Below are 18,311 nucleotides of genomic sequence, written 5' to 3'. Positions count from 1 at the left end.
CGAAGTATGTAGCCCTGCCAGATTACCCATCGCAACAGGTAATCCACTTCGCCAGTGGGTGACCGCAACCCATCCCCACCTAGTCCAACTCATCAACGAGCGACTAACAATCCCTGTCCCTTAATGTGCACATCCCCTCCCGTGGCGGGTTCCACGGAGGGAGAACTAGGGTGTGAAGCCACTCCCGCAAGTGACTCCACCACAATCACACACACACAGCATCACAGCTGTCACAACACCGGAACCATCACCACACTACCACACTACCACACCAACACCGTCACCACAAAACCCATCCTCCGACGATCAACAGATAACAACAATTATGAAACAATACAATCTTAATCAATTAACAGTACTGAGTAGGAGAAACCCTACCTTAGCAACTAAAGCAATACGGAAACCGAACAATCAGAAAGGCTCCTCTACGAAGTCTTCTCCAACAGTAGAATGAAAGATTGAACGCAAGGACTACGACGATTGCACACACAGTGGAGGATTAGGGAGTGATTAGGGAGTGATTAGAGTAATCGTAAAATGATTAGGGTTGTAAATAACGTTTAGAAACTGACTTTAAATATTAAATAACCCTAAACACTCCCGCATCAAACCGCTGAAATATTACTCGCCAGACCGGAAACTCGGTCGAGTAAAGTGTATACTCGGCCGAGTATCCTCTACTCGGTCGAGTATTCACTATACTCGGTCGAGTATTCCTCGGCAGAACCCAAACAGACTACACTCTTGACACTACTCGGCCGAGTAGGCTCTACTCGGTCGAGTACTAGCTTATAAAAAACCGTAGTATTACACCCGGCCCCCCCTTAGGGTGTCTTCCGGATGTTTTAATGGAATTAACAAGGGAAAGGGTTTAGGGTTGTATTAGGCGGATCCGCGGCAGCGGTCCGCCTAATCCAACACTAAACCCTTTCTCGTCCCGTTTTAGGATACCCGGTTCCCCTACTTTTGATCCCGTCCCCAAAAAATGGTGCACCCGGCCCCCTCTTAGGGTGTCTTTAGGTGTTCCCGATGTTCGAATGGAATGAACAAGGGAAAGGGTTTAGGGTTGGATTAGGCGGATCCACGGTAGCGGTCCGCCTAATCCAACCCTAAACCCTTTCCCGTCCCATTTTAGGATACCCGATCCCCTTCTTTGATCCCGGCCCCCCCTTAGGGTGTCTTTTGGTGTTCCGGATGTTCGAATGGAATGAACAAGGGAAAGGGTTTAGGGTTGGATTAGGCGGATCTGCGGTAGCGGTCCGCCTAATCCAACACTAAACCCTTTCCCGTCCCATTTTAGGATACCAGGTTCCCCTTCTTTGATCCCGTCCCCAAAAAAGGGTTCACCCGGCCCCCCCCTTAGGATGTCTTTTGGTGTTCCGGATGTTCAAATGGAATTAACAAGGGAAAGGGTTTAGGGTTGGATTAGGCGGACCACTACCTAATCCAACCCTAAACCCTTTCCCGTCCCATTTTAGGATATCCGGTTCCCCTACTCGTGATCCCGTCCCCAAAAAGGGGTTCACCCGGCCCACCCTTAGGGTGTCTTTTGGTGTTCCGGATGTTCGAATGGAATGAACAAGGGGAAGGGTTTAGGGTTGGATTTGGCGGATCCGCGGTAGCGGTCCGCCTAATCCAACCCTAAACCCTTTTTCGTCCCATTTTAGGATACCCGGTTCCCCTACTTTTGATCCCGTCCCCAAAAAAGGGTTCACCCAGCCCCCCCTTAGGGTGTCTTTTGGTGTTCCGGATGTTCGATTGGAATGAACAAGGGAAAGGGTTTAGGGTTGGATTAGGCGAATCCGCGGTAGCGGTCCGCCTAATCCAACCCTTAACCCTTTCCCGTCCCGTTTTAGAATACCCGGTTCCCCTACTTTTGACCCCGTCCCCAAAAAAGGGTTCACCCGGCCCCTCCTTAGGGTGTCGTTTGGTCTTCCGGATGTTCAAATGGAATTAACAAGGGAAAGGGTTTAGGGTTGGATTAGGCGGATCCGCGGTAGCGGATCCGCTTAATCCAAGCCTTAACCCTTTCCCGTCTCGTTTTAGGATACCTGGTTCCCCTACTTTTGATCATGTCCCCAAAAAAAGGTTCACCCGACCCCCCCTTAGGGTGTCTTTTGGTGTTTCAGATGTTCGAATTGAATGAACAAGGGAAATGGTTTAACCGCGAATCCGCCTAATCCAACCCTAAACCCTTTCCCGTCCCGTTTTAGGATACCCGGTTCCCCTACTTTTGATCCTGTCCCCAAAAAAGGGTTCATCCGGCCCCCCTTAACTAGATACACTTTTTGGTGGTGCTAGAAACACACCTTCAGCTAGCTAGATACACTTTTGTCACTTTCGTTATTTGCTAGATCCGCTTTAGTCAGCTACTAGATACACATCTTTGGGCAGCTACATACACTGTTTTGAGCTGCTAGATACACACCTTCTGCTGGCTAGATACACTTTACTCAGTTGCCAGATACACAACTTCGGGCAGCTACATACACTTTTCTGAACTGCTTGATACACATCTACAGTTGGCTAGTTACACTTTAGCCAGTTACTAGATTCACATATTTGGGCAGCTACATACACTTTTGTCAGACCTATTTCTTTGTTTTCCCTCTCAGCATTTTTCTTTGTTTTCTTTTTTGTTGAAAAGCAAATGTGGCTACAACACTAACCATTGTTTTACATATACAGAAATGACGGATTTAACAATCAGCAATCATGGTGGGAGTACAAGCAAACAACAAGCTGTTACTGAGACGAATCCATCTAAGAGAACTCCTAAAAGGAAGAGAAATGATGATGATGGTGGTGGACAGTGTTTTTTACGGACTCGTATGTCTCATAAAATGCTGATGGCATTTATCAACAGTGATTTAAGTGAAAAACAAGTATCTGATATTAAAGACATGGGATTTCGAGGCCTTCTCACTCTCAATACAGATACGGCGCCGGGTGCTCTCGGTCATTGGCTTGTTACCCGCTTTAACTCCGTGTCTTGCTCTTACATGAAAGGTCAGTTTCATATAACAGATGAGGATATTTATTTGACGACCGGTATTCCAATCGGTGGAAATGAAGTCCAAATAGCTTCCTTAAATAATAAGAGTGAGGAGTTTGTTGAGTTGAAGAGTAGTTGGAAGAAATAATTTGATAAAGATCCGGGAAGACTGGAGACTAAGGACATCCTTAGTCTGCTTATCACGCAAAAGGAGGGCGGGGAACAGTTTAAAAGGAACTTCATTGTATTTGTTGTTTCTACTTTTCTTATGGGTGTAAAGGGGACCCTTGCAAGCCTTCGAGTCCTGAAATATCTAGGGATGTTTCATCTATTCAAACGTTAAACTGGTGTGGGTTTACCAGAAAACAGTTTATTGAAAGCGTTGACTCGTGGAGAATTTCGAAGAATGATTGGTTTGGAGGTCCCATCATGGTTTTCGTCTTTTGTTATTTAGATAGAGTGTGCTACAAGTTTTTCTCAGTTCCTTGCGTCTTCCCCACCCTAGCCACCTAGACAAAACTCGAAATTTCAGAGAGGCTTAAGAATGAGATGCAAGACGGGTTTGGCACATGAGCTGTTCTTCCTCGTATTGTCAAGGGTATAGTTAAGAAAATAAGTTTCATTGTCCCAACAGCAGTGTCTGAGTCTTCTAATCAGCAAAAACAGAAGTCTGGCGACGAACCGAAGGCTTCACCAAATGCGAGTGAGACGGACAGTAAGCAGATAAATGCTATCAAGGTTCTGGCAGAATCTGCAACTATTCTTGCAGATTCTTATGCAAGGTTCACAAATTATTTGGAAGCAGCTAAAGTTATTCACCCTGACTCTAAACTTTTACAACAGCTAGCTGTAATGGATGAAGCTTTTGGTGCATGCTGCCCTTCATCACAACCAATAAACACCAACGCTGATGACACTGAAAAAGACAAAGAGAAGGAAGGAGTTTCTAATACAGATGAACATGACAGTGAGAAATCAAATCCATGGTCTAAGCTTAATGGTCAGTCATTTGAATTTGAGGATGAATTGTGGGCAGCTGTTGTTAAATTAGAAACTGCTTTGGGAAAACGGCCGGTTAATGTGGAGAGTAATGTTACGAAGAAAGGAAAATCTCCTATCGTGGTCTGCCAGTCACAAGAGGAGTTGTGTGAACCGTTGAATTTTGAGAAAATAGCTAAAGCTTCAACCTCATTCCGTCGATCGCCAAGGTTTACACACCAGTCCCCTTCATTCAAACTACTAAGCTCAGAATCACAAGAAGATGTTGAGAAAAAGGGACATGAGGATGGTTTACACATTGGAGATGAACATATTGAGAGTAATGTTCCGAAAAAAGCAAAATCTGCTAACCTTTTGGATTCCAAGGCTCCGTCTCCTGAATTGCCAAAGTCAACTTCTCCTATCCTTGTGGACTCTCAGTCACAAAAGGAGTTGTTTGAACCGCTAAATTTTGAGAAAACAACACAAGCTTCAACCTCATTCCGTCATTCTCCAAGGTTTACACACCACTCCCCATCAGCTTTTACACCACCTTCATTCAAACTACTAAGCTCAGAATCACAAGAAGATGTTAATAAAAAGGGACATGATGATGGTTTACACATTGGAGTTGAAAATATTGGGAGTAATGTTCTGAAGAAAGCAAAATCTGCTAACCTTGTGGATTCCAAGGCTGCGTCTGAAAAATTGCCAAAGTCAACTTCTCCTATTCTTGTGGACTCTCAGTCACAAAAGGAGGAGTTTGAACCGTTGAATGTTGAGAAAACAGCACAAGCTTCAACCTCATTTCGTCGATCACCAAGGTTTACACACCACTCCCCACCAGTGTTTACACCTCCTTCCTGTCCATCACCTGATCCTTTGAACCCACCTGAATTCCCACTACTTCTTAGCTCAGAATCACAAGAAGATGTTTTGTAAAAGTTTGTTGATGATGCTTTAAATATAAATGTAAATGTGGAGCCACTTGAAGTTGTACCACTTTATTCTTTGCCCCCAAATGAACCCACACATATACAAAGGACAAGGGCTAAGAGGGTTAGAGTTCAGACATAAGCTTTTCGATCTCCTTTCCTTCAAAGAAGTATCAGACTTGACGGCAAGGTGAATAAAAATGAGAGAGAAGCATTGGACTATGTATTTTCAGAATTTTCTGATGAAAGGTTTGTACAGTCCTTCAAATTTATTCCTAGATACATTCCAAACAATTCTTCGATTCATATTTATAGTTAGGTAGATCCAGTCATTACTTTTCTCATTTTCTTTTCTCATTTCATTGTGACTGGACCATTATGTATGCAGTTAGATCCTATTCAAAATTGGTACAGACATTTCAGTTACTCTGGCAGATTTGAAGACGCTAGTATCAGGTGCTATAGTGCCTAAACAAGTGATACATGCCTGGTGTTGCGTGTTGAACAAATGTGAAACAATTAGAGCACATACTTCACCTTCTAGGTTGTATCTCCCACAATCTGCTGAACTAAGTTCTCAAATAGATGACAATTTTATGGGGGCAGCTTTGGTAAGTATTTACATGTTTAACTTTTCAGTATGGTTTTGTGATATAGATATTTTTTAAGAACAAATATTATACAATTGCAGATCTTTGTACCAATAATTTCTGAGACGCCATTTGCAATGTGTTTCAACTTCCTAACAAAGAAGTTGGAAATCCTGCATTTGATGAGGCCAGAAACCGTAAATTACGCACCAAGTATTGAGTCTACGGTATGCGCATTTCAACCTACTCGTATTTTGATGCTATTCTACTATATTAATATTATATGCATTTTGAGAACCGATTGAATTTATATATGTCATACGCAGAAAGAGTTTGTTATTAGATGCTTGGTCAATAAAATGCCGTCTATAGTAGATGTCCATGACATGAAGCCATAGGATATTATTCTGAGATCAAATCTTGGTAATGGAAGTGATACAGGAATTTACCTCATGCGGTTGTTAGAGAAATACAAAGGAGAAAGAAGGACTTGTGTTTTGGGACTCCAAGATGTAAGCTGCTTTACATTCAATTTCCTTATTTATTTACTGCTATGTATAGGGTAAGCGTAAATTAACCTTCCTTTTCCTTGTTTGTAGAACAACCAAGTTAAGGTTTTTGGTACAAGGGCATGCTACGAAATGTTGTCTTTTGCTGGTAATCAAGACTTCCAAAATCCGAGAAAGAAAACCAGAGGCGCCACCAAGGATACCCGGCAACGTCAATTGTTAGACATAGAAATATTGGGGCGGGTAATCAATACCCGCAAGGATGACAAGTAATTTCTAAACTTCATGATCTATATATTTGTTTGATTTGTGGTCTTAGAAGTTGTGCTAATTGTATTAGTTTGTAGGTATTTGGATGAGATTATTGTGGCCACAGAATGGATGAATGTCTGCCGAAACGCAATGAAAAGTTTGCAAAATCGTCATTGGATAAGGGATACGGTGAGTATATAAACATTTTTCATTTATATCTTATATTCCAATATGATCAAATATTTGTAACACTATTACATTTGTAGGTGATTGACATGTTTGGTGTGATGTGTACATATAATCGACCAGATATTCTGTACTTGCCTTCAACAGTGAAGGTAGGTATCTAAGCAATACATTTTGAATTTATGTTTTACTTTTTCATATTTACTTCATTTTTGTGAGGAAACTATATGCCATCTGAACTATGTTCAAATTGAAAAAGCAGATGTCATATATTTGTCAGTATAGTTTACTAACTTATTTTCTTAAATTTTTAGTATGCTAAGCCACAATTAAAGGTTAATGAGGTAAACTTTGTTTGGTGCCCTCATCTTAAGATGCACTACAAGCCAAAAGATGGAGCAACTATTGAGAAGGTAAATTTACTAACGTCCAAACTGTAGTGGTATATGCATATACTAATTACCATGCATATCGTAGTTACTTACCTATTTAAATTATTTTGCTTTTATGTAGGTTTTTTTCACAATTGGCAAACATAATAACCATTGGTTAGCTTGTGTGTCTGACCTCAAGACGGAGAAGAACTATATTTTGGACTCTCTCAAGACATATAGGAAAAATGATAAGAAAGCCGTGGTGGAATATAATACTTATGTGGAGGATATTGTATGGTCGCCATTGTTTATTTCAATTCAGTTTAAAAGTCACAATCTAAGATATTCATTCATATTTTGCTGATTATTTGTCGTTCACAGATAGTCAATGTTGCAAATCAGATACCCAGCAGCAATGGTTATAAGCGGCTCAAGGCCATCAGCTTGTTTCCTACTGAAATCAAGGATGTACCTCAGCAAGCAAACACGTTAGTTTGTTTTATATTTCGTTTTTTATTGCATAATGCTAATTATTTCAATATCATTTTCAACATCATACGTTGTTTGAATAGTTTTGACTGCGGAGTATATGTCATGAAGTTTCTGGAAGGTGCAATGTTCAATATAGATTTATGGATGGACAAGAAACACTACAAAGTGAGTTTAATAAACTTGATAATTCATATATTTTTATCTTAAATTTCTGCCATTTTATCTTAAATTTCTGCCATTTTTTATCTTAAATTTCTACCATTTTTGTTTTGTAGGACTTGATTGCTTATCGACAAGAAATTATGTTGCGACTGATAAAATGGGAGAAAAACACTTCTCAGGTACACCTTTTTCTAAAAAGTGACAAGTAATTTCTATTTTTATTTGTTTGATTTGTCATCTTAGAAGTTACTAGATACACATGCTTGGGCAGCTAGATATATACACATCCCTGGGCAACTAGATACACTTGTTTGAACTACTTGATAAACTCCTTTAGGTGGCTACATACACTTTTTTGAACTACTAGATACACTCCTTCAGTTGGCTACATACCCTTTTTTGAACTACTAGATACACTCCTTCAGTTGGCTACAAACACTTTAGTCAGTCACTAGAAACACTTTCGTCTTAAAGTTTCTAGATACACCTTCTTACACATCCATAAGTTGCTTCATACACATGGTATTTCTACTTGATAATGATTAAAATAATTCAAGCTCATGTCATTCTTTTTTAAATCTCCAGGCGATTTTTCAAGATGGTTGATGATGAAGAATATTGGATCAGTTTTTTTTAATCAAGCCTCACTTCAAAGGGATTCGGCATCAGTTTAACATTTTCATGTCAATAGTGGTTTTGCACTTTGAAAAGGTTGATTAAGTTGGTTGACTATGTCTAGTATTTCAAACTTGAAACCTGGATAATTTGTTGATAGTGTATGGCATAATACTTGTTGTTTGATTAAGTTGGTAACCTTTCAATCCAAGGGAAATACTTGTTAAGTTGGCTACTCTTCATGAGGGTGTTATTCCTAATTGTGATGCTAGGATTTCAATGGTATAGTTAAGGAAATAAGTTTGAACGTCTCTGGGCAGCTAGATACACTTGTTTGAACTTCTAGATACACTCCTTCAGGTGGCTACATACACTTTTTTGAGCTGCTAGATACACTCCTTCAGTTGGCTACATACACTTTTTTGAACTGCTCGATACACTCCTTCAGTTGGCTACATAGACTTTAGTCAGTTGCTAGAAACACTTTACTCATTGAACATGAGCATTCAAGCGCGTCAGCCCATCTCCCTATTGAACACAACGTATACACTAACAATACGCCCATTAAAACAATATCACCAGTAATATAATACTAAGTACTAATCAGGACGTTTAGTCTTGTGTGAGACTGTTTTTATGCTTACAAGAAAGTCGTTGAGTCTATTATTGAACGAGAAATATGATTTTTTGTCGACTTAATTGTAAATGTGCATGCGTTTCATCTAGTTTTTGTAAATTTGTAAAAAGAGATGACATGTGTTTTTCTAGTTTCTATACACAAATAAACAATGAGGCATTGTGACCATAGTCTCGGGTTCGTATTCCAAAGGATGTTCAGTTGTTCACTAGTCTTGTTGTGTGCTGATTTGTTCATGTTGTTTGCAAGATTAGACTTGAACAAATGACATTATAGGTCAATTTGTTGCAACATGCATCATATCTTGAGCATAGTGAAATAAGCGATTTGCGTGGAGTAATTTGAGGTTCAAGAGTTCATTGAAATGATGTTGAATCCTACCTTTTGGCTTTCTCATTTTTTCGGAATCCTACTTTTTTGAACTGCTAGATACACTCCTTCAGTTGGCTACATACAATTTTTTGAACTGCTAGATACACTCCTTCAGTTGGCTACATACACTTTTTTGGACTGCTAGTTACACTCCTTCAGTTAGCTACATACACTTTAGTCAGTCACTAGAAACACTTTACTCACTGAACCTGAGCATTCAAGCACGTCAGCCCATCTCCTTATTGAACACAACGTATACACTAACAATACGCCTATCAAAACAATATCACAAAATTTTTCATTTGTTCAGCAAAGCAAGGATAACACCCTCTATACTCCACGAGTCCATAGTCAGTAAAAAAACAAAAAAAACCAGCAGCCTAAAACAGAATTAAAAAAAAAAGTTGAAGTTCATACAAAACCAGTCTTACATGAACCAAATAAACTAAAAACCCACTGAAATCAGTTTCAAGTGAGTAGCATAACATTATAAAGCGTAACACAGACTGTTTTGAGTGACATCTACAAATCCCACTGAAATCAGTTTCAAGGGAGTCGACTCGGGCAATTTCTACTATCCTGGTTACTCATTTCACCGCAAGCACGACATTTCCTCAGAGGCTTTGCATTTTCCAAGACTGCCTTTTCCTTGTTTGATGTTATCCTCTTTCCCGATACCTTATTTTTGCACTTTTCTGGTGGTAGAACAGTAGCTTCAGTTGGTATTTTTGACCCAAGAAGCATCTCAATCTCAGCTTTCTTATCTTTTGACTTCCCAGACTTAACTGAAATAATCAACTTTTCATTGAAACTCCGGAGCAATTGAAATAGCGCATCACAATGTTCCTCATTATCCTCAACAAGTGAAACTGCATTAAATACCTCCGACCATAATCCACTTATATTGTTCTGGCGGCTTTCGATTGATACACAATCAGCTAGGACAGATGTTTCAACAACATTTGAAAGAGGGTGGGAGGTTGCAGATTTGCTCCATCTAAGTGCTAAATACTCTTTAGGTATATGATCAAATCCTCTATCCTTCAACACCCATAAAACGTGCCTACAGAGTATCCCGATTCTTTCAAACATCTTACAAGAACAAGAAAACTTATTATCACTTAAATTAACTTTGTATTCCTTGTCTTTCTCACGATCAATTATTGAAATATGATCATTCTCAGAACCAGTTGTGTTTGGTGATGGTAAATGGCCACAAGTATAACATGCAGCTTGGACTTCTACTTGGAAAATATAAAATATGACGATTTTGTAAAATTAAGAAGCTTGCTTTTCTAAAAGGAGAGGGGTTGTCAATTTTGGATAACAGTTCTTATCATCAGCCATTACCTTAGAATATTTCCATCTCTGAGCATCTATTGCTGTTTGGAAACGCATCCAAAACTCGACGAGTGTGACATGTGGGTTGGTGAAGTTTCCAAAGAAGCTATTTTCAGACTCTGACCATGATGTTGTGCGCAAAATCCCGCCCAAATATGTGTCTCTAATGTAAGCAGGAATCCAAAGAGCAAGGTGCTTAACATTTTCTTCAACCACTTGTTATCACAAATCTCATATGAGGAAATTATCGAATTCTATTTCGATTCAAATTCTTCTGGAGTGATCTCTACATCCCAAACAACTGAGTTTATTTCCTTCAAAAAGGTTGTGTCTTGGGAAATCGATGGACCAACCTTGTCAGGCAACTTCTTCATTATATGCCACATACACAGTCGGTGGCGTGTTTTGTCATCAAACACACCTTTAACAGCTTTTTTTATGCCTCTGCATTGATCAGTTATTATAGTAAAAGGATAGCGATCACCCATAGCCGTTATAAAGTTTTGAAACAACCACGAAAATGATTCTGCATTTTCGTTTCGTATCAAACCCGCTACAAAAGTAATGCAACCTTTATAGTTATCAACACCCGTGAAAGGGACAAACACCATTTTATATTGGTTGAAGTTATAAGTGGCATCAACAAAAACGACATCACCAAAAAGGGCATAATTTTTAAGTGATATTGGATCTGCCCAGAAAAGCTTAGTTATTCTGCTTTGATCATCCACATCAAAGTCAAAAAAGAAAGATGGAGACATAGCCTTTTTTGCATGAAGTTCTCTATTAACATCTGGGCATCATATTCATTGATGTATTTCTTAACATCCCTTGAATTTTTTTTGAAATCTTGTAAAGAATCACCCACATTTTTGTATCCCTTCACATACTGTTTGAACATCCTAAATGTTTGCACCGGACCATGGTTTACATGGGCATTGTCCATCATCAGTTTTTTGTGAACCAAGTTTAAATCCCTACATGGTTTCAGATGTATCATAGTTGCTGGCGTATTCATAGCATGTGAGTGAAGCTCAATAAAATCATAAATCTCATATTCACCTGTCTGAATTCTTCTAAAACTAACTTTAGCCTGACAACCAATTCGTGTAAGGGTCCTCTTCCTTTTTGTACCCTTGTGATTACTTTTGCCTTGTTTATTACACACACACCACTTGTGTGTAATAACCCCATCAAGCAATTTTGTTGAGTCTAACCTTGTAAGAAACCCACAACCTTGGCATATTTCTCGTAAAAATGTATGCCTTCTTCCAAAGTTGCAAATTTTATCCACAATGCTGGTTTTAATTCTGCTGAGCATCTCGGCAATCCCACTATTGGATTATCAAAAACAACTTCTGGGGTGGCTACAACAACAAAAAAAATAAAAGAAAATGATTGTAATTTTATCCGTCATAACCTACTCAAGCTTATTAGACAATACAATAATTAATAACATGCTACAATTTAATACCTGGTACATTGTTCGAAGAAAGTTCATGCGGTGCATTATTGACAAGTAACTGATCTCCTTGTGAATTAATTGAAGACCCTTGGACATTAGTAACTTGTACAATGTCTGCACAGAAAATCAATATCTGAGCTAAGGGAAAAAACTCAGTTTATATCATAAGCAAGAAGAGAGGAATCAAACAGAATCCCGGAATCCCTTCGCCTATCTTTCGCTTCTATTTTGCTAACCAAACAGAATCCCGGAATCAAAACAAGGCCTTAACATCTAAGTCGATGAATACGGAAACTCAGTTTAACTTCAATTACAAGGATCATCCCCCCACTTAGACAAGGGCAAGCAAAGATGAGATCGAAATCACTGACTAACCTAAGTAATACTCCCTCCATCTTCACAATCATACATTTTTTCATATTGACAGAAACACATCTTCAACTACCTGGATACACATAACTTTTAGAAGCAACTTATTTGGGGTCTCAATTAGCAGCAAAAAAAAAAAGGTATCACGATATATTAATCCCCTTCCCCCCTCCAAATTAAATGTCAAAAACATTGGTTTAAAGACACATTCTTACATCTACATACATACACATCTTTAACTTGCTGGATACAAAGAACATGCAGCAATACTTACCTATAACTTCTGCCATAACCGAATCTTCTTCTTCAATTATTACCATATGAAATAAAAAATCGTTCTTGTTAGATTATTACCAAAACCTAATTGTTTCGAGTTCAAATTGTTAAGTAAACCCTAAGTTTTCTAATTGCATTTCTTCATGAAATAGGAAATAAAAATCTGAATTAAAACTTACCTTGATTGTATTTGAGACGATTCAGAGGTGCAAGAATGGAGTTGGATTGTGTTGGAATATGTGTCCTCAACAATAGTGCGATCACATGTTTAAATCTCATATTAAGAATACGAAAGGGATGATTCATTTTATAGTCAACTGATCAACATTAATCGGTAATGATTGGCTAACTAGAGTTTGACATTACTGTCGTTTGACGGTGGTGGTCAGTTGATCCCTTAAGGTCACACCTAAAGGACAACTCCCTTAATAGATAAATTGATTAATTGTATGACTATACAAGTTGATCAATTCCGTAAAATTGAACAATTTGTTTGTGAAAGAGAATATTGATATCTTATTGTAATGTGATTAAATAAGATTTATTTTAGTAATTGAAATACTTTATTACTAAAATTGATTATTGTTTGAGAAACAATTGAGATAAGAATGAATGGTTAATTATAATTACAAGATGTTGTGAATTATAATTAAATGACCCATTTTATTTATGTGATCAAGTATCACTAGTCAATTTGTTGTATGTAATTTAATTAATTTATAAAATGATATTTATGTGATAAATATGCATTAAATTAATTAATAACATGTAACATACTACATGTGACATATTGTGTGACAAATGACAAATTGACAAAATAAAATGGTAGTCCATTTTATGTGTTGGACCGAAATGGAGGGAGTATTGATGGATTATGGTTGTTTTATTTTATTTGATAAAATAGCATGATGATGCCTACCTACAACTAGCCTTACACCTATTCTTATATACCTATTATGTTGAGAAGATAAAAAGGAAAAGTGAGATGCTAATTTTTGGCATCACTCCCTTGTTCCAACCGTCCTCCCTCCTTCTCTTTATGAGAATTTTTTTTCTCATTTACACACTACTCATTCATTCACACAATACTACATGCAAAATATTCTCTAGTTCTCTCAATCTCTCTAAAACAAGTTTTTAGAAATACAAGAATTTGTTCTTCCATTCTAATATCAAAATAAGATTACTAGTGTAGTAGTAATGATAATATTAGAATTAATTTTAAGGGTACTAGTGTTTTAATCTAGTTAATTAGTATACTAGTTGAAGGGATTAGTCTTGGGTGCAATCGAAAGGAGAATCTCTACATTGGGATTTTGGAGGATCATCCAACATTTTAAGCTCAAGAACAAATAAGGAAGGTGACCTTATTTGTGCCCAAAATTTCGAACCATCCTACAATGTAAGGGACATTGTTTTTCTTATAAATCTTTTATTTTGTTATGCATGCACTAGATCTAAAGAACAAATAATTAAGAAGTTAATTAGTTCACTATTAGAGGAGTCTAATAAGAGGTAAATAAACCTAACAAGTGGTATCAGAGCATAAGGATGTTGCATGCATAATCGGTTATTGTTTTTCCGAGTTAAAATGTTAACATATAAAACTAAAAATTTGTGATTTATATGAGTAAGCCACAAAATAATGATGCATGTTATATATTCTTGTTCTAAAATATGTTTACGTCATTTTTATGATTTATGGATATTTATTGTTCATTTTAATGATTTTTAGTGATTTTTTTACATTTTTATGAGTAAAATGAACTTTTATTCACTAAAATAAGTTAACCTTCACTACTGGCCGTGAGATTTTAGTATGACCTCACATGAATATTTTATGTATTGCATGTAAAATATCATATTAATGTGATTAATATTTCATAATTTATGAATTTTTAGTGTAAAAATGGCATAACTGGATGTTAAATGACTAAAAATGGTTAAACTTACTCTCTGACCTTGAAACTTTTATATGACCTCACATGCATATTTTACAAGTAGTGTGTAAAATCCCGTATTAATTTGATTAATATTGCATGATTTATGATTTTTATGAGATAAAAATGGATTAAAAGAGGTAAAATGGTTAAAAATAGTTAAACTTTGAACTAGGCCATGAAAAATTAAAATGTTGTCACATGCATGATTTACAGAGTGTATGTAAATTTTGAGATGAAATGATCTCATTTGGCATGATTTATGATTTTTTAGAGTAAAAATGGCATAAATAGTGACTATTTTCGCATAAATAGCTAAAACGAATTGCATGACATGAGAAAATTATTTTAGGTTGCCTAAATATCCCACTTATCAGATCTAAAGTTGTAAAATTGATTAGATTAATTTTTGGATACTTTAGATGTTTTATGAGATAAAACCGATAAATTGCAACTATATTTTCTCAAAATTAATTCAAAAATTTTAACCATGATTTTTGATATTATGAGTATCATAGAATTATTCCAGAATATTCAAAAATTTAAAATTCAAAATTCAAAATTATTGTAATTTAATTTGGATTTATTTCATAAATATTACTCCCTCCATACCACACCAATGGTAACATTGAGAATCTTGGCACTATTCATGATCGTAGGGAATCTTCGATATTATTCTTAATCTATAAGACAAAATATAGTCATGTGAGATATTGTTTGATTTATCGCCATGCATGTTATAAGAATATCAAATTTTTATAATTTTTAATGTGTAATTAAAGATATTCGCGTTGCAAAACGTATCTCGACAAGTGTGAAAAAGTTAATGTTACCATTGGTGTGGTATGGAGGGAGTATGACTTTAAGGTAAAAAATGAGCAAAAAAATTAAATCAAGTTGAATTATTGTCAAAAATTGAGTGATGACTAATTTTTGAGTCCTAAGAGTTTTAGGATAATTAACTTGAGCTTAAATGCGGTTTAAGTGTTAATTTGTGATTTTAAGAAGTTATGATCACGCATTTCCATAAAACCGGGTTATATATACGATATAAGTTAAATAGGGCGATTTGGCACATAATTTGGCATGATAGATACATATTATAATGCTGCATATTTCAATTGATGAATGTCTTTTACTTATATAATTTTGAATTATTTAATTTTATCTTAGTATGGCCTTAGTTTTAATCGATAATTACCCGTAATGAAAGGGAATATTGATTCGGTTGTAATTTAATGTGATCTCGTATCACTTTTATTTTTACTAGTTTTTCCATTTTACAAATGTATAATAGGAATAGCTTTGTATTTTTATTATTATTTGTAATTATGGAGTTTCTTCAAAGACGGTGCCATTCGGAAAGGTGTTCCGACGAAGACGGTGTTCTTGGGTGGCGTGCCACTTGATGATTCAAGGTACCAAAGGAGTTGGTTTCCGAATATGTAATAGATTATTTGATTTTCTAATTTTAGGAAGGCCATACTAGGAATTTACTATTATTGCTTTGCATTTCTTTTAATATGTTACATGCATTGCCAAATCGCCATAACAACAACATGCATTTCATATCGAGTCATCGACCGTGTCAATTATAGTTATCGTAGTTCACCGCTTTAGTTCACTTAAAACGTGATAGATAATAAATTGACAAGACCTCTCACTAATTAATAATTGAGAACGAGCCTTACCAAATAGTAGAAACCATGAGTCCCAATTTCGTGAGGAAGTAGGCTTGGCTCACCGGGGTACTAAACTTGTTACGTTGGGTAAGTGGGTAATAAAATGTTATTACATCAAAATTTGGATTGAGCTCAACGGAAGTATTCGTGACCGAAGTCGCATGTGTTCCGGGCTAAAGATAAATATTAAAGTAATTTTTATTGACCGAGAGTTCTAGAAGTAGAATCGATTAAGAGTTAATCCACTGAGTTATATTGATAAGGGATGAATCGGCTCACCGTGCCCGAGTTAATATGAATTTGGATCTCGGAATCATTTATAATAGTTGGGTAGAGGTCACTATATAAATGCAATACTTGTTTACAAGTATTATTAAAACGATAGATGTTAATTATTTCCTTCATTTCCGTTTTTTTAGTTAATTATACGCAATGAATTCATCTAATACTCCTACACCTATCACCATTGATTCATGGCTCCAATCATTCGATGAGAAGTGCTCGGAGTATGACAATGATACGATTAGAGAATTACGCTTTGGCATTGGTCTGGATGGAAATTTTTGCTTCTTTACCACCTCCACACCACCCACTCAAATATTAATGCCCACCACTTTGGTAAGAAAATCTTGTGAAGAAAATCTCACTAAACCCAAGGCATCCTTGTTTGAAGAAACAAGGAGAAATATTAAATTCAGTGGGAGTTCTAGCAAAAGTGTTCTTGCAAATGAAAGGAGTATTGGTAGTAGTAAAGGAAAGGCAAAGATGGGTGAGAAACCCAAACATGATAATGAATTGGAAATGGATAGTGGGACTACCAAAACCAAGACCAAGAAGGGTGCCTGTTTTGTGTGGATTTTGCGCAAGGAAAGATCAGGTCTGGGTTGATTTAGGTAGGGTTAACTAGCTCTATATGGTTTATTAGTCAGGTTATCAAAGCAGAATATAAAGATATAAAGATGATAAAAATAACAATAACAAGACAAAGAATTTTGTACGTGGAAAACCCTTAAATGAGAAAAAACCACGGGCACCAAGCCAGGAGAGGATTTCACTATTGTATTATATGTTTAGCACAATGGGACGTAAATATGTAAGATTTGTATATGTATATTGTCTGCTATTTCTCGTCTTGTATATCCTTTCAAATGATTTCCAAATGCTCTTTATATAGGCACTAGCTGAACGGCTGCTTGATCCTGGCATTAATGCGGAATATTCTCCTTAATTACCCGCAATAATTCTCAATATTACGTCCTTAATTGCTGCATTAATTGCGATATCTTCCTATTCAATGCCGCGCGTATATTCCTCTTGTAATATAAGCTCCTGGTATGATATCGTCCTGATATTTTGACCGTTATCCTCTCCATGGCCTGGCGCCTGTCTTCATGTGTCCTGATAGCCTGACACCCTGGCGGCCTGATAGTCAGGTTAAGGTGATACATTGATTCAGGGATATCTGCGGATTTCCAGGCCTAACAGTGCCCAATCCAATGAGGAATGTCATTATTGTAATGTCATGGGCCATTGGAAGCGAAATTGCCCCAAGTATTTGGGAGATATCAAAGTTGGACTTATTACTCCAAGTAGGACTTGGAAATGTGGAAAAGCTAAACAAGAGTGATATAAATTTCCGACAAGGAAATGAAGCTAGGGTAGCCGCCACTTCAAGAGGGACTTATGTACTTGTTTTTCCTAATAGCTTTGAGTTGTAATCTATATAATTGTTATTATGTACCCACCTTGTCTAAAATATTATTTCCATTTCTATGTTAGACATGAAAGGATTTATTTTGTTGAAAATAGACATGGTTGTGAGCCATGTCACTTATCTTTATGATATACAAGTTTTAGACACTTCCAACTCAAGCAAAGATATCTTCATAATACAATCCAAAAGACTCATAACTAGTAATCCAAATGATTTGTACATTTGGCTTTTTCTATTAGGTCACATAAATGAGAAACGCATTAAACGCTAGTGTCGACTAGAATTATTGGACCATTTGATTTACAATCATATGGAATATGCGAATCTTGTCTCCTTTGCAAAATGATTTGTACTCCCTTTAGTGGTAAAGGGACATGAGCGAGTGATTTATTGGAACTAATACATGCAGATGTATGTGTTCTAATGA

General features: G+C 36.7%; 2 protein-coding genes across 2 annotated transcripts; one reads left to right on the top strand and one right to left on the bottom strand.

Moving 5' to 3' along the window:
- The first annotated feature begins 5,864 nt into the window (after positions 1–5,864).
- LOC141598252 (uncharacterized) lies at positions 5,865–8,257 on the top strand. Its single transcript, XM_074418086.1, has 9 exons — positions 5,865–6,010; positions 6,098–6,276; positions 6,355–6,448; positions 6,526–6,597; positions 6,760–6,858; positions 6,959–7,111; positions 7,201–7,476; positions 7,587–7,652; positions 8,059–8,257. Exons 1-9 carry the CDS (start codon positions 5,951–5,953, stop codon positions 8,077–8,079), a joined length of 1,020 nt encoding a protein of 339 aa, XP_074274187.1. The 5' UTR covers positions 5,865–5,950; the 3' UTR covers positions 8,080–8,257.
- Positions 8,258–9,643: 1,386 nt separating this feature from the next.
- Positions 9,644–12,562, bottom strand: LOC141601495 (protein FAR-RED IMPAIRED RESPONSE 1-like). Its single transcript, XM_074421782.1, has 5 exons — positions 12,547–12,562; positions 11,913–12,017; positions 11,656–11,805; positions 10,792–11,231; positions 9,644–10,189 (listed from the first exon to the last, which is right to left on the bottom strand). Exons 1-5 carry the CDS (start codon positions 12,560–12,562, stop codon positions 9,644–9,646), a joined length of 1,257 nt encoding a protein of 418 aa, XP_074277883.1.
- Positions 12,563–18,311: the final 5,749 nt, after the last annotated feature.

The sequence above is a fragment of the Silene latifolia genome, chromosome 9 (genome assembly GCF_048544455.1).
Source record: "Silene latifolia isolate original U9 population chromosome 9, ASM4854445v1, whole genome shotgun sequence".
NCBI lineage: Eukaryota > Viridiplantae > Streptophyta > Magnoliopsida > Caryophyllales > Caryophyllaceae > Silene > Silene latifolia.
Note: the sequence above shows the minus strand (reverse complement) of the source record. Positions and strands in the feature narration are given on the sequence as shown.